This window comes from Panicum virgatum, chromosome 5N, assembly GCF_016808335.1.
Source record: "Panicum virgatum strain AP13 chromosome 5N, P.virgatum_v5, whole genome shotgun sequence".
Lineage (NCBI taxonomy): Eukaryota > Viridiplantae > Streptophyta > Magnoliopsida > Poales > Poaceae > Panicum > Panicum virgatum.
In genome coordinates, this window is record NC_053149.1 from 7,797,919 (window position 1) to 7,820,290 (window position 22,372).

The window sequence follows — 22,372 nt, forward strand, 5'->3', positions numbered from 1 at the left end:
ATCTTCATCTTCATCTTCTTCTCTTGGTCTAACATCACCAATTAACATATTTTTCATTGCATTTCTCAAACCATCACTTCTCACATCATCAAGATTTTCTTGTTCATTATGAGACCCATTGGTTTCATCAAACTCAACATCATATGCTTCTTCAACAATACCATGTGTTTTGTTGTAGACCCGATAAGCCTTGCTACAAGATGAATACCCAAGAAGAAAACCCTCGTCACATTTGCTTTGAAACTTTGATAACCGAGTTCCTTTCTTGAGAATATAGCATTTGCAACCAAACACTCTAAAATATGATATATTTGGCTTTCTTCCAATGAGCAACTCATATGGAGTCTTGTTATGAAATCTATGGCAATACAATCTATTAGAGGCATGACAAGCCGTGTTGATTATTTCGGCCCAAAAGCTATCCGAAACATTGTATTCGGAGAGCATTGATCTTGCCATATCAATCAAGGTTCTATTTTTCCTCTCAACAAGACCATTTTGTTCCGGAGTGTACTTGGTTGAGAATTCATGCTTGATTCCTTTCTCATCACACCATTTCTCAACTTCTGTGTTCCTAAACTCACTTCCATTGTCACTCCTCATTTTCTTCACCTTGAGCTCAAATTCATTTTCGGCCCTTGTCAAGAATTTCTTGAATGTTTCATGTGTATCGGCCTTGTCATGAAGAAAGAAAACCCATATATATCTTGAGTAATCATCCACTACCACAAGACAATAGCAATTCCCACCAATACATCTATATGTTGTAGGACCAAATAAATCCATATGCAATAATTCCAATGGTCTCTCGGTTGACATGACACTCTTAGTGGGATGAATATTTGCAACTTGCTTTCCGGCTTGACGTGCACTACATAACTTATCTTTTTCAAACTTCACATTCTTCAAGCCAACTACTAAATCATGCTTCAAAAGTCGGTTGAGTTGCTTCATGCTAACATGACCAAGCCTTCTATGCCATAACCAACCCAAAGATGATTGAGTGAACAAGCAAGTAGACAAGTTTGTCTCTTTAGTAGCAAAATCCACAAGATATACATTCTCATGTCTAAATCCCGTAAAGATGTGATTTTTTCCATCCAAGCTAGTCATTACCACATCATGTTTAGTGAAACTACGCTTATATCCAAAATCACAAAGTTGAGTGACCGCTAAGAGATTAAACTTGAGAGAATCAACCAACAATACTTTTGAAAGAGAATGATCACCTGAGATAGGAATTGTACCAACTCCTTTGACTTTGCCCCGGCTATTGTCACCAAAGATGATGTCACTATAGCCACCCACATTCTCATCTAGAGAGGAAAACATCATTGGATCTCCGGTCATGTGTTGAGTGCATCCACTATCAAGCACCCAATGTCTTCCTCCGGACTTGTAATTCACCTACAAAAAGGAAGTAACTCTTTTAGGTACCCAAACTTTCTTGGGTCCTTGAACATTAGTGACCAAGACTTTTGGCACCCAAATGGCATTCTTTTTAGCACCATCTAAAGGTATACCAACAAATTTTGCACTAACATTGCCATTTAAATTTCTCATAAGAATGTAACTTGAATCAAAGGATATGACTTTCTTGTTGGTGCAATTCTTCTCAACATGACCAACCTTTTTGCATTTTTCACAATATGACTTACCACTACTCTTCACAAAAGTAGTTTTGGTTTGCACAAAAGCCTTCTTCCCTTTCTTAGGAATGTATCCAAACCCTTGCTTGTTCAAGGTGAACTTTTGACTTGCCCAACAATGATTAAACTTGGCTCTACTATCATAGCACTTTCTAAAAACATTAGTCAAGCAAGTAATCTCTAACTTTAACAAATCATTTTCCATAATGAGAGATTCATTGCAAGATGGGTTACCAATTTTAGTGCAAAAAGAACTAGTACAGCTAGAGCCACAAGGTTTATCATCAATTAAATCACAACTAACACCAATGCTCAATGTTGCTTTTCTTTCATGATTAAGCAAGGTATTGTGAGATTCCTCAAGCTTCTCATGAGTTTCTTTGAGATTCTCATGAGAAGTATTTAGCTCCTCATAGGAATCTTGAAGAGAAGTAAACTTCAACTTCAAGTCCTTTAACTTAGCTTTTTCCTTTGTCATGAATTCATCGGCATCATTGAGCATTTCAACAAGATCATCACATGAAAGTTCATCAAGTTCACCATCTTGTTGTACCTTTGCACTACCCTTTGCCATAAGACAATGTGGTGTAGAGAAGGGCGATGGAGCCTCCTTGATGGCGATCCCGGCAACTCCCTTGGATGGCTTGTCATCATCATCATCATCATCATCATCATCATCATCATCATCATCATCATCATCATCATCATCATCATCATCATCATCATCATCATCATCATCGGAGCTTGCATCGGAATCCCATTCAACAAAATAAGCTTGGCCATTCTTCTTCTTCTTGATGAACTTCTTCTTCTTCTTTTCATCATTTTTCTTGTCCTTCTTGTTCTTGTCATCTTTCTTGTTTAGACAATTGACAATGATATGACCTACTTCACCACATTGGAAGTAAGTCTTGTCCACAAAAGAATTTTTTCTTGATGATTGACCTCTCTTGCCAAAGTTCTTCTTGCTCATCATTCTATTGAATCTCTTGACAAAGAGAGTCATCTCCTCATCCGATTCTTCTTCTTGGCACCCACTTTCTTCTTCATTTTTGCTATCTTGAGCTTTGAATTCCACACTTTTCTTTTTCATATCAATTTCTCTCCCATGAGCTTCATCTTGAGATTTCTTGAACATGTCATGGGTGAGAATTTCTCCCAATATTTGTGTGGGAGTTGCGGTCTTCACATTTGACCTTACAAGTAAGGTCACAATTGTGTTATATCTTTCCGGAAGACATCTAAGAAACTTGTGGTTGAAATTCGCATCCGGTACCTCAAATTCAAGTCCCTTGAGGTCATTCACAATGTCATTTAGCCGGTTGAACATCTCGGCTATACTCTCATCCTTCTTCATGGTAAATTCACTAAAATTGCCCTTAAGCAAATATAACTTGGCCTCCTTCACACTTGATGTGCCCTCATGAATTTCCATGAGCTTCTTCCATATGCCATTTGCATTTGTGAGGCTCTTGACTCTATTAAATTCAGTCACATCAAGAGCACTAAAGAGCACATTAACCCCTTGATCATTTAGTATCTCATTTTCCTCATCTATGGGTGTCAATTTCATTGAGTCCAAAATGACATATCCATCACTTACTACTCTCCATAGCTTTCTACTCATGGCTTTGAGATGAGCCGACATCCTAGTCTTCCAATAATCATAATTGTTTCCATCAAAGAACGGTGGCTTCCCAACATGAATCCCATTATCACTAGTCATTGTTCTACTACAAGATGGTTAAATCCATAATTAATGGAGTACTTAGCTCTGGTACCACTTGTAGGATCAAGAACACCGACTAGAGGGGGGTGAATAGGCGGTTTAAAATCTAAAACCAACAACACTAGAGAAATTTAATTAGTAACAAAGGAAAGCCCTATGTCATGCTACTACTATCTCTAGATGAGTTTGCAACCTAGGGTGACAAGATACAAATCAAGCTCTAGTAAAGTAAATTGCTCAAAGTAAAAATAAAAATTAATGTGAGCAAGAGAGGTAACCAAGCTTGACACACGAATTTATGCCGTGGTGTCGATGACTTGCCGGTCACCCCTAATCCATGTTGAGGTGGATTCTAAGAATCAACCGCTACTCTATCAAGAACCTCTTGATTTTGAGCCGGCTTGAATCAAGGAACCGCTCCACACCTCGATTCCACTAGAGTTACTCTTCACCACTCCGGTGAGGTGAGCACAAGACCTCTCACAACCGAAATCGGGGCTCCTCAACAATCCCCTTGGAGGAGCTCCACGAAATCCTCTTCTCCAAGCCGTCTAGGGAGCGGCAACTCCCAAGAGTAACAAGTCGATGACACTTGCTTGAAGTTTCTCTAGTTCCACAAAGCTCAAACTATTGATGCAATGCACTAGGAAGCCCTCACACTCTCAAGAATGCAATCACTAAGCAAGTGTGTGTGAGAGAGGGATGCCTTAGCTCTATAGTGTCAAGTATGCAGTTCAAATGGCCAAGAGAAAGACCCAATGGCCGGGCATTGGGTATATATAGACATCCCCTAAAAAACTAGCCGTTACACTCTTTTTTGCGAATTCGCGGACCGTCCGCTGTTCAAAAACCGGACCGTCTGCCGTTATAAGTCAGTGAGTCAGAGTGTATTTAATGCGTGTCAGAACTAGCCGTTACAACCCTGGCGGACCGTCCGCTCCCCAGGGGCGGACCGTCCACAGTTAAGTGTTCCACACCACGAGAGACGAACATCGTCTCTCGTACAACTTTGAAATTAGCCGGCGGACCGTCCGCGCCCCAGGAGCGGACCGTCCTCAGTTCATCCTTGAAATCCACCAGAGACAACAATGTCTCTGGTACAAACTGTCAAATAGTCGGCGGACCGTCCGCGCCCCAGGCGCGGACCGTCCGCAGCACAGATCATAAGCCCAACCAGAGAAAACACACTCTTTGGTATAATTTGAGTTAGAGCGGCGGACCGTCCGCCCACCTGGGCCGGACTGTCCGCCAGACACATCTAATTTCCACCAGAGCCAAACATGCTCTCTGGTATGTGTGCGGACCGTCCGCGCTCCAGGGAGCGGACTGTCCGCTCTTGTGCAGTCAGCTCCGAAACTTGTTCTTTTTCAAATCTTGTCAAAGTGTCGTTAGCCCTCGTGCATGCTCCTAGACATTTTGAGCAAAATGGCACTAAAGACCCGTCAAGCACGAGTACACAACCCCTCTTGATAGTACGATTATCTATCCAACAAATCCGGTCACTTTTCATCCACTAAATGCCTTGTGACCGGTAAAATACAAAAGCCATATTTTATACCTTTGACTTGAGCCCGAGCTTTGCATATCATCTCCAAACTTCACACGTTCACAACCAAATCCCTTTCATCCGTGGATCAACCTATGCTCATTATCTCGAATGAAATTGTTAATCCACAAAATGTTGTCATTAATTACCAAAACTCGAATTAGGGGCCTAAATGCTTTCAGAAGGAGGAGAAAAGAAAAAGGGAAAAAGAAAAAGGGGAGAAGAAAAAGAGAAGAGAGTGCGGCGGCGGCGCGATTCGCGGCGGCGGTCGGCCACGGGCGCGCTACGGCGTCCAGTCGGACAGCGACGCGCGCTACTGGTGTCGGGACAGCGGATCGCCGGGAAATGATTTCGGGAGATCAGGAGCTCATACGGAAAAGAATTTGAAAGGATTCGAGCCCAGCGACGAAAATATTTTGAAATAAAATATTTTTAGCGAGTGGTTTAATTGGATGAATTTTTTTACGGGTGTTACACTACTGCTGCCATCAAGGATGAGCGCGGCGCTCGGCATCCCATAGCATCAGCACCGATGCCCTACCCTCGAACCCGCCGCTCCGCACAGCGTACACCTCCCGCAGCTTACGCTTCCCGTAGAGCCCCTCGGGGAGCTGGGCGTCCCCAGGCCACAACGGTGGGCATGCAGGACGGCGTGTGGGTGATGGTGCCGGTCTCTAGGTCCGAGGGAGCGTGCTTGTGGGCGCGATGCCAGGAGGAGCGCGCATGTCGGTGAACAAGGTAGGCGCGGGCGAGCAAGAGGAGCCCATTTGGGAGGGAGGGGCAAAACCGCCCATAAGGAAATACGGTAGGGGAGGAGACACTCCCATACGCCTGCAACGGGGCCCTACTCGGTGTCAGGCATACGTAATAGCGTATTCCAAACAGTGGGTGAATTTTAATGGCACCGGCATAGTTTCTCGAGAAGTAATGGCGTGTTTCAAATACGATAGAGTTATAATGGCAAAGATCCAATTAACCCTATATGAAACAACTTAGTACTGTTTTGATCACATGATTACCATGACAATTTATAAAGATTGATGACTGATCATGGTAGATAATAAAAAGGTATTTTTTTCTTGGATATTTGAAAAAAGAAAGAAAAGAAAAAAGGCATATTCATTACACTGCTGCTACACTCGTGTGACAGGTTTTGTTTTCTGCTTCACACGGACGGAATTAGCGTCGGCGTTACGCAGCTGTAGCGGCAATAACTCCCCTCTGCCCACCCGTTCACCAGTCCTCCATCCAGCCCAATCTAATCCTAAATTGAATTCCAATTCATCAATCCGACCAGTTGTTGGCTCGTCGCTTGCAGATCGATTTGGACTCCCGTCCGTGCAGCCCACCGCCAGAACGCCAGAGCTTATTTTACACCGTCTCATATGAAATCTGATGCGTCCGACGTGCTACTAGTAGCCAATTGAGCACCTGTCGAAGTAGCCAAAACACACTCCATCTCGGCGTCTTGTTCCTCCTTGTTGCCGCTCTGGCGATGGCGGGCATCATCTCGATGCTGCGGCGGTTGTACCTGTCCATCTACAACTGGGTTGTCTTCGCTCTTCCATATACAAAAATGGAATATGTTAGAATTAACCATGCATCAAGATATACTCCTAAGAGAGATGCAGATAGTTTTTGAATGAAAAAAGAATTAACCATGCATCAAGATATACTCCTAAGAGGGATGCAGATAGTTTTTGAATGTAAAAAAGATCTGATCATGTCAGCTATACATACTGATTCTTCTCTTGCCAATAATTGTGAACCTACATTATAGTTCATGCACTTGCAATAATCATAAAACCATGCTTAACTAACAATAATCAAAATGTTTTGATAATTCAAAATTCATCGTAATTTGACTTATATACTACTCAAAAGTGTAGTGACTGACCAAGATAATTCCTTTAAAAAGTGTTGTCAAAACTAAAGAAAAAAATAAAATAAATAATGACATGATCAATGAACAAACAAGTGATACAACTATGAATCAGGTTCATCTCTGATGATTGACAATAGATCAGTAACAAATTGATGGAGGAGGTTCGGCTTTGATGGTTAGTAACAACAAATTGATCTGCTTGCTTACCATAATTGAACAACAATCGAGAGCAGGTCAATAAGCAAGGTTCGGACTTTTTCGGGAGCCGCCACCACTAATAGAGCGGTTCGCTTTACAGTTGTCCTGAAACCAAGAGATTGAAACATTACAATTATTCTGAAATATGCCACGCCACCAGTTCTGGTCTGCTTATTCTGAAATTGATGCATGCTTTCATATTCTGCATTATTCTCTCTTTCTTAAATCCCCACCCGTTTTGGTTTGCATCTCCTAACCTCAGTTCAAAATTCAGATACAACAATGGCGAGCCGAGCATCACCAGGAGGCACGATTTGCTTGATGCGCGCGACGCCATGGTGGAGCGCGCGGCACGGCGCCGTCTCGCATCTCCTACGTAGTACTGCAGAGGCCGGCATTGGCAGCCAATTCGTCGAATCGAGATTGATCCATCGCAGCACACCGATCGAGGAAAGGGAAGCAAAGCAAAACGCCAATCGTGGATGGTGCGCGGTCGAAAGGTGTGGTGGTTTCGATGCCGCAAATGCGTCCTTCGCCTTCGCAGGGGATAACGGATGGTAACGTGATTTTAGTTCGGGAGGAGATACGCAGAAGAGAAAGGAGCAGAGCTGATGACGGATGGTTATCACGTATTCACGTTTGGGTTCTGCTGATTAATCAAGCACAAACTCCTCGAGATGATCCAAATAACGTGCACCGCCCGATCGCTTTGAAGCCCAAATTGGTGGTGCTGGAAGAGATCTGGATGGTTGGTATGTATGTAGAAAGACCTATCTCTGGAAGACGTAAAGCTGGGTGGATCTAAAAAAGCTTAATCGATGCTTTATGGGAGGGATGACAAAGCAGGGTGTACAAAGAAATACAAGTAGCAAAGAATCATGGAAAATTACAAACTTAAGTTACAGTAAGTAGCCATATATCATATCGTAATGTCACAATGTCCATGCTGGGCGATTTGGGCCAATAATTTTAATAACCAAATAAAAGCGGATATTTTAAGGTACAACATACTTTTGGGCAATCACGTAAAGAGTGCCATTCCCCATTTCACTAACTTCTGCTGGAAAAGTTTTAAAAATACTCATGGGGCACTTCGAGAGATGACGCATGTGCTATTCTAAAAGGCCATTGAGCAACATTACACGGTTTTTGACTTCGACAATGCCTTCTTACGCTGGGAAAGCATATATTTAAACATATGTGGACTTCCTGTACCATCAAAAGTGAACCATAAACCTCTTGTTAAATCACAATAGATGATAATGTTGATAAAAAAAATAAAGGATAAGATGAGAATGGACGTGATACCTGGAATGTAAACCGCGAGAGCAAGAATAGATGTATATAAGTAATCGTAAGAGAAATTCCATTTGTTTGGCAACCTTAGACAATATTTCTGAGATGCCTACAATGGGATTAGAACAGTTACCAAATATTGTTATTAAGTATAACTATAATTAAGCAATAAATTATTTCACTTACCATCATATGAGGTAGAGCAGCAAAAATTAGACCAACCTCGCTCGAGATGCCAGTAGGGTATAATACCATAAAAGTGCTATACCTAAAAAGTAATTCAAATAATCAATACCACAACAAGGAACCAGTACTTATTTAAATTAAATGATGTATTCTCATTTCAAATTTAATATAAATAATAAGAAATTATGTATGTGATGAGTATTAACCTTAGCCACAATAGCCACGATGGTGCGAATCCAAATGTCTCCTTCGTACCAAAGAAAGAATATCTAATAATCTGTATACAACACAAAAAAAATCATATAAAATCAGTCTAAATATAAAATAATAAGAGCATATTATATTTTAGTTTTAGTGCTTAAATTTAGAATGAGTAATAAAATACCTCAGTAATGGACCAACTTATGACCAATGAAGTAACAAGAATATTAGAGCGAGTCTGTAAAACAAAAATAAATATTATTAATATGACAAATAAACATAGCATATTATCTAAATGTAAAGACTTGCTAATGATGAACTAATGATACCTCAGGAAAACTCCACAAGATGCCCCATGTAAGGAACAACCTTGATCCAATTTGTGGAAGAGTTGCAGAGATTGGAGACCTCACAAGACCTTCAAAGAGCATAAGATCAAGAGCATAAGATTTATTACAACAATGATAAAGTGAAGAACATAAAAAAAAGTGGATAAAAATTATTATATAATCTAAACATGATGTTTTCAATAATTTTTTTTAGAAAATAGAAAATTAAGCTTGTAGGAATAAGAGATATATATCTCATTTCTGTAAGCAGTAAAAGAATAGCAATATACCTACAAGTCCATGTAGAATCTGCAGCAGCATCAAGCACCATAAAAAAAATACAAAATTGTTAGTACCTTATAATTTCAATGTACAAAATGATAAGCAAACTAACAAATATGAAAATAATGATATAAGAAGTTTAATATAAAAGTCTATCTTGCACAGAAAACACATAGCTGAAGTTGAATTGAGTGGTGTTTCACCAACATCTATATTAATTCGGATTTAATTGAGGTAACACTTCTTTCTAAAAGTGCAGCTGCAGCAAGCAACGCCACATCATTACACAAGTTCACATCCGTAATCCTAAAACAATACCTTGCAAAAAAATTTAATGTGACAAAAGCAAGAGCCGAAACTTACCTCCATGATGGCGGCTGTTTGAGCGAACTGCAGCGGCCGCTCGACAGCGCCGTAGACAGCCTCATGGCCGCTCTCCAACAGCGCCAAAATCGCGTAGTATAGCACCTGCGCCCTGCGAGACCCCAAGATCCAAGGAAATCCCAGTCAGATCAACCGGATTCCGTGTCTGATCCAAGAAACGGGCAACACAATAGCGAGAACAGTGTCTGATCCCAATCAGAGACCCGTGTCTGATCCAAGAAACGGGAAACAAAGCAAGAGCGAGAAGAGCAGCGGAAGGGAGCACGCACCATCCGGCGAAGACGATCCAATTGTAGACAGCCAGGTAGAGCCGCCGCACCGCCGAGCCGACGCCCGCCATCTCCGGAGCCGCCGAGAGGAACAAAACGCCCCGGAGCCGCAGAGAGGAAGAGAACGCCGAGGGTGACTGTGTGTGACCGGGGTCCTGAATTGGCTAGCACACGGAGGAACACGCGCATCAGATGCCGTCAAATACTCTTGGCGTCCTGGCGCTGGCGCGGCCTCGTCGGAGTCGGAGACTCGGATTCGATCCGAGTCTGGCAAGTGGCAGCAGCCGGCCAACAACTGCCCGGATTGAACCAGCAATGAATTGGGATGGATAGGTACGTGGCAGTTATTGCCGCTGCAGCTGCATAACTGCATGCCCGCCGCGCTCGCCAATTCCATTCGTGCGACCAGCAAAATGAACACGCCCTTGGGTTTTGAAGAAAAAGAATGACCATGCCCTTTGTATTCTCTCTTTCTGCTGTCCAAGAAAAATTATATTTTCTTGAACCTTGGGCAGTCATCAATCTGTGTAATGGCAACCCTGCATCAAAACAGCAGAGTTGTTTGTTTGATACAGAGCTCCAGCTGATTCTTTTAAACCTCAAGAGGTGAAGAGTGTGCAGATGTCTAAAATGTGTACAACTAAATCAAATGTGTATAACTTTTCAAAAAAAACAAATGTGTATAAATCTGTCATCGTCAGTACTCGCAAGCCGTATAGTTATATGCACAAGAAATATCAAACACTCGAGTAGTCCTCCAAGTGATAATAAAACCGTTCAGCCAACTCAACAGTCAGCAATTAGCTCAACTAACTGGAAGATGACAGTTGAGTTAGCATGTCAATTGCACTTCTTTACAACCAAACTACCACACATCTTTAGAGCACACAAACTAATGTTACATGATCTGACCACCCAAAGAAGCACACCGATAAAACAGACATACTCCATTCTGTAAATTGCTTCCTCGCCTTTCAGATGTATTGCCTGTATGTGGTACTGTATTACAAGACTTGTCTTTGGAAAGACTGCAGATTAATCAGATTCGCTAGAAATGCAACTTTCTACAATGCAGCAGAGAGGATCCCCAGTTCAACGCAGAGGGGTTCAAGGCCTTCCCCTTCCAACAAGGAAAGGGCAGCCAGGCCGTAGTAAGAATGGTAGATGTCTGGGATCCGATTGTGTGGAAATTTTGTAGAGCCTCCATACTGTAGTGCCATCAAAGGCAGACTAAGTCAGGAAAAAAAAACAACATGACTAATTTGAGAGTGTAACTTAGTTGGCAGAAGAGAGAAGAGGTATTAGTCATTACAGGTGACTGGCAGATCAGCAAAAATTCCCGAAGAGCACAATGGTAAGCGCCAATGATTTTTAGGACACCTCCAACCCTGTGAAGTGAAATGGAAGCAAACAAATTAGTTATGGTTCATGTTGCTTGTCAGACAACTATTACACAGATGGGAGAAATAAACTTACCAAAAAAGCATAGCAGGTATCACTGGGCTTGTTTCTTCTCCCTTGGAATCCTCCATCAGTCACTTGCCTCTGCACAATAGTGCAATCACTTTATAAGGTATAACAGTTGTAAAGGAAATGCAGTTCTTATTAACCTTCCATTGCTTTCTTTTGCCATTGTTCTTTTTCTATTTCTTTCTCCATCATGGGCAGAAGGAAAAAATGGCATGTTTACATGGTAGATAAGAAATATCTTATAGCTATAATCGCATAACAGGGAAACTTTGACATATAATTGCAGAGATGTGACTGAGCATAAGTTCAACCTGAAGACACCACTCAAGGAGCATGCCCATGTCAATAGATGCAGAATCTCTCAAGTTAGATGCCAAATCGACTTGAACAAAGCCCATTAGATGGAGAGCTGCAACAGCACAAAAAGTTCCTCCACCTGACTCACTAACACGAAGACAAACAATGAGAACCAAAAGTCCATTGCAAAGTAGCAAGCAAATATTAAACTCAATTGCCACATAATCAAATGATAACTACCACATGTCACTGACAAACAAAGTAGGTAAAGCAACACATCGAAATGTCAATGAAATTGATTACCATGAGATTCAGAACCAGGAACCATGCCAAAGCCTCCATCATATGACTGCATATGATAGAAATAAGAATTAGCCATTGCACATTTTAAGCTTTTAAAAATCAACCTGGCAGTTCAAAATGTATTCCTTTGCCTTTAACTTGTCCATTCCTGTCCAGTCATTTAGCATTGAGCAGATTGCAGCTGAAAAGACAGATCATATGCGCTAAGTTATATCAACAGAAGATTCAATCTAATGTAAACAAAGGACAGCAATCCTCACCTGCACAGTATACAAAGCGCAAGTCCGTTTCCGCACCAATATGAATAGGTGTGAAGCTAAAGAAAGATGCTTGTCAAGTAAACCAGTTTATTATAAAATACATATATTCATAAAACGGAGGCCTCCTAGGCTGACTAACAGCCAACCAAAAGCGCACAGATAGGCAAGATCACATGCACAGACAAGAACCATCTCTAGAATGCATGCATATACTCAGAACATACCATCTTAACATTCTGTCTGAAAAGCATTGCTGAGGTCAAAAGTACAAAGATGTAAAGCATTAAATAATGTGAAGTATGTTTCAATAAGAGAACATGATTTAGTGCATGGAAAAGTTGAATGCAGCATATGAAAAAGGTAGCAAACATATATGTTCCTCAAAAATCAGGGATATGAACCAACTGCAGGATATTAAAAAAATCATAAAAGAGAATGTAAGGTGGGTGAAGCTATTCTCTTGATAATGTAAGCAGATGTGGAAGGATAAATACTTCCTGGGCCAATTTACAAGTCCAATAACTATGAGTTGGGAGACCAAAGCTAAATACCTACCTTCCATCTGGTTGTTGGAGCTTTTTCGTAGACGATAAAAGTGCATTGCTATCAATATTTGATAGATCGTAACCTACAATCTTCAGGATAGCGAGGCCAGAATATGTGCTTGCAAGATGACTACCGTTGTGGCAAGGGTCCTGGGACAGAGCATGCTTCAAAATTTAACAAAAAAAGAAAACACATATCCAAACACAAATATGAAAATGTATAACCATTGGCCACTCATACCTTCACATTAGGCAAAGGAAATTGAGTTGATCTATAACCACAGAATCCATAAAATGACCCTAGAAACATTGAAATTCTTACATATAGTACAGCTGAAATAGGAAATGTGGTAGTTTTCCAAAAAAAAAAATATCAAGGAAACTTGCCATTATCCTCATCACCACGTGCTTCAGGATGAACTTGAAAAGACAAAACCCATTTGGCTATTTCATCCTTGTTAACCTAGAGAAAAGAAAACAGATTATACACACCTTCTCCATTAGTCAGTTTATTGCATTGCTTCTTACTTACGAGTAAAGCTACCGAAATAGTACTACAAAATACATTTCAATCCTTCAGCAGACTATGCCAAATCTAAGGCGCACTCCAAAAAGTTTACATAATAAGCAATCAAAACTGACTTGCATAAACTTAGTCAGCAACCATCTAACTATCTAAGCAGCACCCAACTGCTCAAAGCATTTAGGCAACTGACTGCTACCTAGAAGACAGAAAATTTAGACTACAATATCGGTGTTAAGGGCACTTGTGCCACTTTGCTGCTACAGAATCATCGTCACATAGGCTCCCTTTTTCCTTTAGACAGAAATGCCACACATGTATTTCCCATGAAAGAAAATCACGATGAACATAGGCATGTACATGTGAAGAAGAGTTGTACAGTATCCCCTGGTCTCAGTCACCTGAAAGGCCATAGCCACCTTGAATAAACTAATTAACTAACAGGTCAGATGTTAGTGTCACTCATAGAAGCCTTCAGAAACATTGAAAAGTCCACCCAATCATCCATCCGTCCATCTAAGTGGTATTACGCTATCTGCCTATCTCCATACTTGCAACCTTCTGCATTTACGCTATCTTCATACTTGCCACCTCCAGCATTTATCATTACGAATACTACTTGTGCTTACCAGTATGAATCCTTCAACTAATTTATTTAATACTACTCAGTTGTACTCACTGTCCCGATTTAATAGAATTTAATGGGATTATAAAGAGAGCTATAATTCTCTCATCTTTCTTTCTGTCACAAGCTTTGGATGTTCCTCTTCTACCTCCTTGTACTAAGTCCTGCCTTCCTAACCCGCGTAGCATCTAAATTATATGTTCAGGAGAGGAATGTTATATAGCCATAACTTGATTTCCAAATGCACAGAACCCCTGCTGCCTAGATCTATGCTAGTTTGCATATAAGCTGCACTAACTGCGACCGAAACAACCGCAGGACGCCCCTACCAAGTGTAATCAAGATCCAATCTTTGCACGCAGGCGCGTCCAGAACATCACAAATCACTGGAAGAATAAGATTTCAAACATCTAAACTTCACGCGGCGGATCGATCGAGGACGCGTCGCGGCGAAGCGGACGGCGGGATCTTACCCGGTCGAGCTCCCGAAGGAGCGAGAGGCCGCCGACTGCGAAGTAGCCGAGGGTGAGGTGGTTGACCTCCTGCGGGGCGTAGTCGTCGGGGAGCTCGGTGGCCCTGGCATCGAAGAACGCCACGTGGTGCGCGCGCGCAAACTCCCGCCTCCCCATCTCCGGCGGTCGAGAGTACCTCGTCGCCGCCGGCCATACCTCCACGGGCCCGTTTGGTCGCCGCCCTCGCCTCCCCAGACCCCGCCGGAGCCGGTCGGATCCGCCGCCTTGGTCCGTGGTGGTGCCACGAATCGAGGACCAGACCAGGCAGAGCAGCACCCAGCTGTGCGCGAACTGTGTCGTTAGGACTTACTCGCCGCTTCACCGGTTGAACTCCAATGTATGAGTGGGCTGAAATTGGGTTGAATCCGGGGAAAATTTGCATGTCTTGTAATTCTTTTTTTTTTTCTAGCAGATGTCTTGTTGAATCCGGTTGAACTACCATGTGTTTATCGGAGTCGAAGTCGATTATGAACACTTCATCAACCGCAAACACTAGTATAGTTTGGGTGATTGTTCTTTGAATTTGAAGATGACATAAACAAACCATCGGGTATTACACGAGGGAAGTAGTGTCAGTAGAAAATCAAACATCTTGAGCTCGCTTTTACCTTAGAAATCTTTTGCACATCCATCCTGCCAATTCATTTGAAAATCTTTTGAGATTTTTGCTAGCAAACAAAACGAACCGATTGAAATTTTTGGCATCAATGGGCAGACCAAACTATTGGCAGGACGGAGGTACGGTACGTGAGGTATAGATATTATTATTTTTGTAAGGTCCTGTTTAGTTCCCAAATTTTTTTCCGTAATATCTATCACATGAAATTTTCGGACACATGTATAAAAAATTAAATATAGTTGAAAAAATAACTAATTACACAGTTCAAATGATTGGCACGAGATGAATATTTTAAATCTAATTAGTCCATAATTATATATTAATTGTCAAGTACCCAAAACCCAAACTTTTCGCGAACTAAACACAGCCTAAGTCAAAAATACGATTAACATGGCCCCTTAATTCCAGACCTATTCGTAAGGAATACACTAGTTGAAACGTTTTGGAACAAACAAACATTTGAATATTATTAGTTCTCGCCAAATTCGAATCAATTTTCTTCTGCCGCGCCTGCCAGAGCGAGATGGCAGGACGTAGGGTCGGCAGCTAGGGGAGCGACGACGGCGTGTCGGAGGACCGTGCAGGTGTTGGTGCGGAAGGTGGCGGGTGGACGGCGGCCGGCCGGCCGGCCGGCCGCCAGCGGCAAGGACTGGTCCGAGTCCGACGAAGCGGCACGGCAAGAGCGTGCGTGCTCGGGGTGGGGTCGCGGCGGCGTTGAGGGGCCGTTGGGCCGCCCGCGCTACTCCCCAACCAACAGCCGCAGCCTGCGGGCCTCTTTACTCCGCTCGCCACCGTTGGCCTGGGCCCGCTTGCTCCAGCGCCCGTGCACCCGGTGCATGCGCCGTCTGACATCTGACTATGGCTGCGCAGATCCCATCTACTCAATCCGTCCCAAAATAAATACAATTCTAAGATTAGACATGCAAACTAATACATGGTGTGAAATTATCAAAATACCCCTTGACTTTTATAAAAATGATCTACCTAATGTCTTGTCTTTTTCGTAAGAAGTCTTCGGAAACTCTTGTCTTTTATAGTAGTTGGGTCAAAGTAGCATTTCAGGTTCTGAGCATTTCAAGCTCTGATGAAATCTAAAAACAAAAAAACTGCATCCAGCGCATAACACATTAACACATGTAATGTTATTTGGTTTTTCACATGAAGCAGGGGCAGATCCAATGTTGGATAGGGGGAAGCCCCTCCTGCCCTATGCATCCTATGAAACCCTCCTCTTTTTCTAGTCCTCCCAATATTCTTAGCTATGCCCTATGGATGAAGTAGAGGATGAAGAAAAGAAGGATGAAGAAGAAATAAGCTTCCCAAATGTTCAATTTTTGGATCCACTACTAATCTGAAGAGAATGTTCTAATGCAGACTAACCGACCGAATTTTATTAAAGCAAAAAAACGCAAGTATCTGACTTGTATCATCCCCTTGAATTTGAGCAGTGTTGATGTACGCTTCGGGGCGCGATGTACGGCTACGTTTTTTTTCTCTTTATATGATAGAGCAGTACTCATGCTATTTTTTCAAACAAATTGAGCAAAAATTCCACTCACATGCTTTGCGCCGGTTTACAACTCCCAACTTCGTACTTCCAATTGTAAAAAAGTTTTAGCACTGTACTGGCCAAGGGAAGCCGTGGACCCGGTCCACATCAAGATGTTGAGCCACATAACTCCGGGTGGGTCCAACGCCCCCCACCTGCAAGCGGGCCCACCAGCCCCGCGCCGCGGGATCAAATACACCTCCTCCCTCCGTCCACTCCCTCGCCGCCCCGTCTCCTCCCTCTTCTCTTCACTTCTCCTCTCCTCGGCCACACCGCCACACCGTCGCCTCGCTGCTGCCTGCTGCCAGCTGCTGCTGCCAGCGCGGCGCGGGCGGGATGAAGGTCACCGTCGTGTCCCGGAGCGGCCGGGAGGTCGTCAAGGGCGGCATCGACCTCAAGGAATCGGTACGTGCTCCCGCTCCCGCTCCCCTCCCGCCGGGGCCTCTTGATTTGGGCCCGGAGGCTGGGTTCCACCCCGCGGGCTTCCACGGGGGAGGTTTTGTTTCCTCTTCGGGGTTTAAGATCTCGCGGAGAGGCTTGGAATCTGATTGCCTTCTCGGTCCGTGCGTGCAGGCCAAGGTCGCGGATCTGCAGGAGGCCATCCACGCCAGGAGTAAGTGGATTCGCTTGCTTGCTCTAATTTTCGCAAGTTGCTGCAATTGCTGTACTCCTTTTGTGCGCTAAAATGTTCCGTTTCGAGGAAGAAATCTGCGTGTTCTCGAGTTGTGAACGAGCATGGCTGTTTGCTGCGTGCCAGTCAGTGTCAAATAGGAATCTGTGTTATCTTTCCTACTTTAGTTGCACTAGTAATATTTGCAGGGTCACGTGGAACTACCTTTATGCTCTTGCAATAGGGAGCGCTGGTGTGGTTGTTGCTAAAAAATGATTCACGGCTGCTTTGCTAACAATTCAATCTGTAGCCTTCGATTCTAGAGGCTCGTGTTAATATAAATCGTATTGTTCCCTTTCTTTAGGAAAAAAACACGCATCATTCTAGTTCATTCTGCAAGTTTCTTTAGCAAATTCTAAGCTTCAGTGATTGCTTGATTGGATGCCCAGTAGCAGTAGGTTAGTGCTGATGCTTCTGAGGTAGCAGGTTTATCCTGCTTTCCAGAATTATCTGTGAACAGGGCCACAAGGGCACAATAGTATATAAGTGCCTTGATATGCAGTTAGTTCTAGATTCTAGCTTTGAAAGGAAACAATAAAAGTGTTGGAAGCTGTGGTGAATACATTATGCTTTGCACTAGCGTTCATAGGGTTGAAGAAGCTAACTTAGTTAAATGCTATGCTGCAAGCATATCTAGTACTTGCAACCAATCCACACAACTGCATATACCTCTAGTCAACCTTAGATCATTTTTATTGGTTGCTTTCCTTGGCTGACCGGATTTGGTATGGATTCTTTTGGGGGTTTTGGTGCTGCAGGTTGTTAGGATCTGTTTAAGTAGGAGGGAGTTGGCCATCAGCATCAACTCACACCCTTTGAATTTTATTTTATTTTATTATTTTTTCTTCTAAAAATGCAATCTTTTTGTGAGCCGTGAGCAATGGAAAAGAAATGGTAAGGGACAAATTAGATGAGAACAGGAAGTGTTGTTGAGCAGTTTTGTAGACGTTGGTTCTGGGACATGCTATTGGCTTTTCTATTGTCTTTAGAAATAGCATCTGTACAGCATTCAGTTGATGTTCATTATGTTCAGAACTGTTTAATCCAAAGTATGTAAGCATGGTTGTTTATGTCAAAAACACATTTAAGGAAAGTATGTACTTTGTAGTTTGCACAAATGCTCCTAATTATGTTTGTGCACCAGGGGTTAATATAGATTTCTTGCTATTGGTTGACATGACCAGGAAGTATGTGTAATGTAGGCTCTACATTTCTACTATATACTATATTGTTTTCTGTTTTTCAAGCTAAAGTGCTGTCAGGATTCTAATTTCTGTTTGTTAACCTTCTGGAGCATCGTACATGAGCATAACATAGCCATGTTCACTTCTTGAAATATCTAATTTTAGCTGCATCTGTGATAAGAAATTTAAGAGGCGTCCTATGCCTTTATGGTAGTTATTGTCACATTCATAGGCATCGTCTTCTTCACTTGTACACTCTGCAGACTAGTAAGTAGATCTTCATGTTAGCCTATTTACTTCCATAATATTATACTGAGGTGGTGAGCACAAGCACTTATTGTTCATGAGTCGACTCATGTTGGACCACTAAAGCAGGTTTGCTGGAATGCTGCCATGTGGTTGGGTGAGACTAGAGTATATCATCATGAGTGCAGTTTAATTGCATCGAATGGTACTAACATGGATTGTTGAGCTGCAATATGGCAACTTGCAGTAGTGTGGTGCTCTGCCCTCAATTTAGACCTGAAGCATAGGGCTAATTTACTTCCAGATGTTGGTTGAATTTGTTGGAAAACACTTTCCAAATTGGCAAGCGAATTTTGCACATTGTTTACATATTCTAAAGTAGCTTCATGATGCTCTACCAAAGGTATATAAACCAGAATAGGTGACTGAGATGTGAGAAACTGATATCTTCTAAGTGGGCTAGTAATCATTGCAAGATTACTAAAATCTGGTTACTGCAAAGCTAAGTGCGGTGATTTTATTGGATTCAAACTAATGCTAGTAAGATGTTTTGTGTCAATCTGGTTGGATGAAACTGTGTCTGGGTTGGGTGAAAATATTTAATCATGTACTCCTTTTGATGTGCTGCTTTTCTCTTTATGATATATGACTTGCTAACTGCTTATCTCTGCATAATGCAGCTAAGAAGTATTATCCTTCTAGGCAGCGGCTCACCCTCCCTCTTCAACCTGGAAAAAGTGGAAAGCCAGTTGTTCTCAGTCCAAAGGCCAGCCTGTCAGAATACTGTGAGAAGGGTTCTGGGTCACTGACAGTAGTCTTCAAAGATTTAGGCCCGCAAGTCTACTACAGCACGCTGTTCTTCTTTGAGTACTTGGGTCCTCTTATCATCTACCCCATGTTCTATTATTTGCCCGTCTATAAATTCTTCGGGTATGAGGGAGAACGGGTCATCCACCCTGTCCAGACCTATGCCATGTACTACTGGTGCTTCCACTACTTCAAGAGGATCATGGAGACATTCTTCGTGCACCGTTTTAGCCATGCTACATCACCTTTGTCAAATGTCTTCAGGAACTGCGCCTACTACTGGACCTTCGGCGCTTACATTGCTTACTACTGTAACCACCCGCTCTACACCCCAGTGAGTGATCTGCAGATGAAGATTGGGTTTGGCATCGGAATCATCTGCCAGATCGCAAACTTCTATTGCCACATCCTGCTGAGGAACCTCAGAAGCCCGAGCGGCAGTGGTGGTTACCAGATCCCCCGTGGTTTCTTGTTCAACATTGTGACCTGCGCCAACTATACCACCGAGATCTATCAGTGGGTCGGGTTCAACATTGCCACACAGACTGTGGCTGGCTACATCTTCCTTGTCGTGGCAGCAAGCATCATGACCAACTGGGCGCTAGGCAAGCACAACCGCTTGAAGAAGGCAAGTTTTGCTCTTCCCTGACATAGCTTTACTTACCAATACCACACAGGTGTCATAGCTTTACTGACCTTGCTTCTTCTGCAGCTGTTTGATGGCAAGGACGGGAGGCCCAAGTATCCTCGCCGCTGGGTGATTCTCCCTCCGTTCCTGTGAAGAGGTGGTGATTGCGGCTGGCCTGTCACAGTTCTACGTACCAGCCTTCAGAAGTTCCAAGACATGATATCATGCAAACATTTGTACTAATTGTGCCTTAGTACCAGTTGAACCTTGATCACGAAGTCTGAATTTCTAATCCGAAAGATGGATGTTAAATTTTTCTTTGGCTTCTTTTGAAATGTCATGTGCTCCTGTCGTAGTGCAATCGAAGGTTCATCTGCTGTCATATTTTTCGCCCCTATTTGTCCAAGCATAAGTAACTGCAAACATAACTTCCTATTGACGCTTGCTGTTGCTGTCCTATCATCCTGCATATATGTCATCCTTGATACTGGAATCGAGCTACTTCCATTTTTTTAAAACTTGAAAATCCTGATGCTTGACATTGCTGCCGTCAATTTGATTGCCCGGCAGCATGCTGCTCTGTATTCATGGCGAGATTTCTTGCTGACTTTTGGGACTCCTGTGATGTTTGATTCCTGGATGCAGCTATCATGTGAAGTGCCAACGACATCTACTTTTGCAACTGCTCACATGTGGACGATCTGCAGGCCACTTTTTTTTTTTGTACTTCCAGTATGGGTCTTCATGGGGCCAATTACTAACAAGTGGCCCAAAGAAAAACTCTGAAGGCCTGTTTGGGTTGATGCCACCAGGCATAGTTTCTGTAGTTATTTGGTTGCTGCTTGCTGCCATAAATTAGACCGTTAACTTCTTAGTCACATGGTGCACATGTCATATCTTTGATTTTCTTACCCAAATTTGCTTAATGTTAGCTGGTCAATGTTCTTACCACAAAATTGTGGCAATACTAACCTTCGTTCTCTACCAAACATGATGGCAACTGACAAGCCCGTTTCTCAGCTGAGCTCTGTGGAGATGAATGGATTGTGTGTCATGCAGCTCTCATTTCAAGAGAAAAGCTTATTTGTGAAAGCATTCTTCTACGACATCGTTTGGTGGAGATTAAGAGCCTTCTTGGTTGGATACCACATTGTTGGCATTGCAAAATATGGGTGTACCAAAACATGGCATGCTGATTTTTTTTTTACCAAAATCTTGGCAAGTTTAGAGTAGCACTTGGTTAGGTGGGCAAATTTTTTAACCTTCAAACAAACGAGCATCAAAATTTATAGACTTGCCTACATTTTGATAAGATACATTTTGGAAACAATCAATTAGACCCTAATATAATATAGTATGTTCTTTGAAGGAATATGCCCATATAAACGAATTGGCGAATTGTGTAAGACCTAAGATGTTTGGTGGAAGCACGCCAATTAGACCGGAAACTTTCTTGCTGACCATCGCTTTCACAGCGTGTTCCTCGTTACCAGTCTCCTGCGACCACTGACCCGTACTGCTTGTATTGTCAGCTACTCCAACAAGCGACAAATAAGCTAGAAGATCAGTGTCAATTACAAAGTCTCTAGCGGCAGCCTTTCTGCTCCGACATCTGTACTAGAAGTTTTCCGTGCTCCATTTGACCCTTCAGGTCATCTCAACGAATCCACAGCCACATGATCATAAGATCTTTTTCCTTATTTTTTGTTATTTTCTTTAGGCCATATAAGATGACGAATCGTCGGAGTTTGACCGGTTGATCCGGTCATTTGCATCTGAATACTCCTTTGTTATTGGTACGCTTGACTCACTGAAAACGTCAGCTTGAGCAAGATATGGCCCTAGAATATCTGTAGCCATTGATGGTTGACATTTGCATTATATTTCTGTTATGCTCCATCACTGGCAGTTGCAGCGCCCAAAAGATGCTGCAGCATGCAAATCACAACTCACAAGTTAGTCATAGGCAAGTGAGAATTCTTTATGACATGAGTGTGGCAGCGATCCCGAAGCTGACTTCACATGAGAATTTTCCCATAATTTCATATGAGAAGTTAGACATGATTGTTTCTCGCTTTTATGGTCGTTGGGAGTTCAGAGTTGTATGAAAAAGAGTGAAGCGTTTTCTTCCGTTTCACAAGTAGGAAATTCACAAGAGTTTTGCGAAAATTTCACCAAAG

The 22,372-nt window shown here is 42.5% G+C and overlaps 2 protein-coding genes across 2 annotated transcripts; one reads left to right on the top strand and one right to left on the bottom strand.

Annotated features, from left to right (window-relative positions):
* Positions 1 to 7,855: 7,855 nt before the first annotated feature.
* On the bottom strand, positions 7,856 to 14,880 carry LOC120674500. Its single transcript, XM_039955672.1, has 19 exons — positions 14,451 to 14,880; positions 13,217 to 13,292; positions 13,071 to 13,129; positions 12,840 to 12,979; positions 12,285 to 12,340; positions 12,129 to 12,205; positions 12,025 to 12,070; positions 11,736 to 11,860; positions 11,431 to 11,499; positions 11,274 to 11,342; positions 9,955 to 10,118; positions 9,665 to 9,776; positions 9,310 to 9,328; positions 9,020 to 9,108; positions 8,875 to 8,928; positions 8,696 to 8,766; positions 8,490 to 8,571; positions 8,316 to 8,412; positions 7,856 to 8,216 (listed from the first exon to the last, which is right to left on the bottom strand). The coding sequence occupies exons 1-19, from the start codon at positions 14,604 to 14,606 to the stop codon at positions 8,146 to 8,148; spliced, it is 1,632 nt and encodes a 543-aa protein (XP_039811606.1). The 5' UTR covers positions 14,607 to 14,880; the 3' UTR covers positions 7,856 to 8,145.
* Positions 14,881 to 16,861: 1,981 nt separating this feature from the next.
* On the top strand, positions 16,862 to 20,651 carry LOC120672887 (very-long-chain enoyl-CoA reductase-like). Its single transcript, XM_039953496.1, has 4 exons — positions 16,862 to 17,062; positions 17,231 to 17,270; positions 19,438 to 20,192; positions 20,277 to 20,651. The coding sequence occupies exons 1-4, from the start codon at positions 16,994 to 16,996 to the stop codon at positions 20,343 to 20,345; spliced, it is 933 nt and encodes a 310-aa protein (XP_039809430.1). The 5' UTR covers positions 16,862 to 16,993; the 3' UTR covers positions 20,346 to 20,651.
* Positions 20,652 to 22,372: the final 1,721 nt, after the last annotated feature.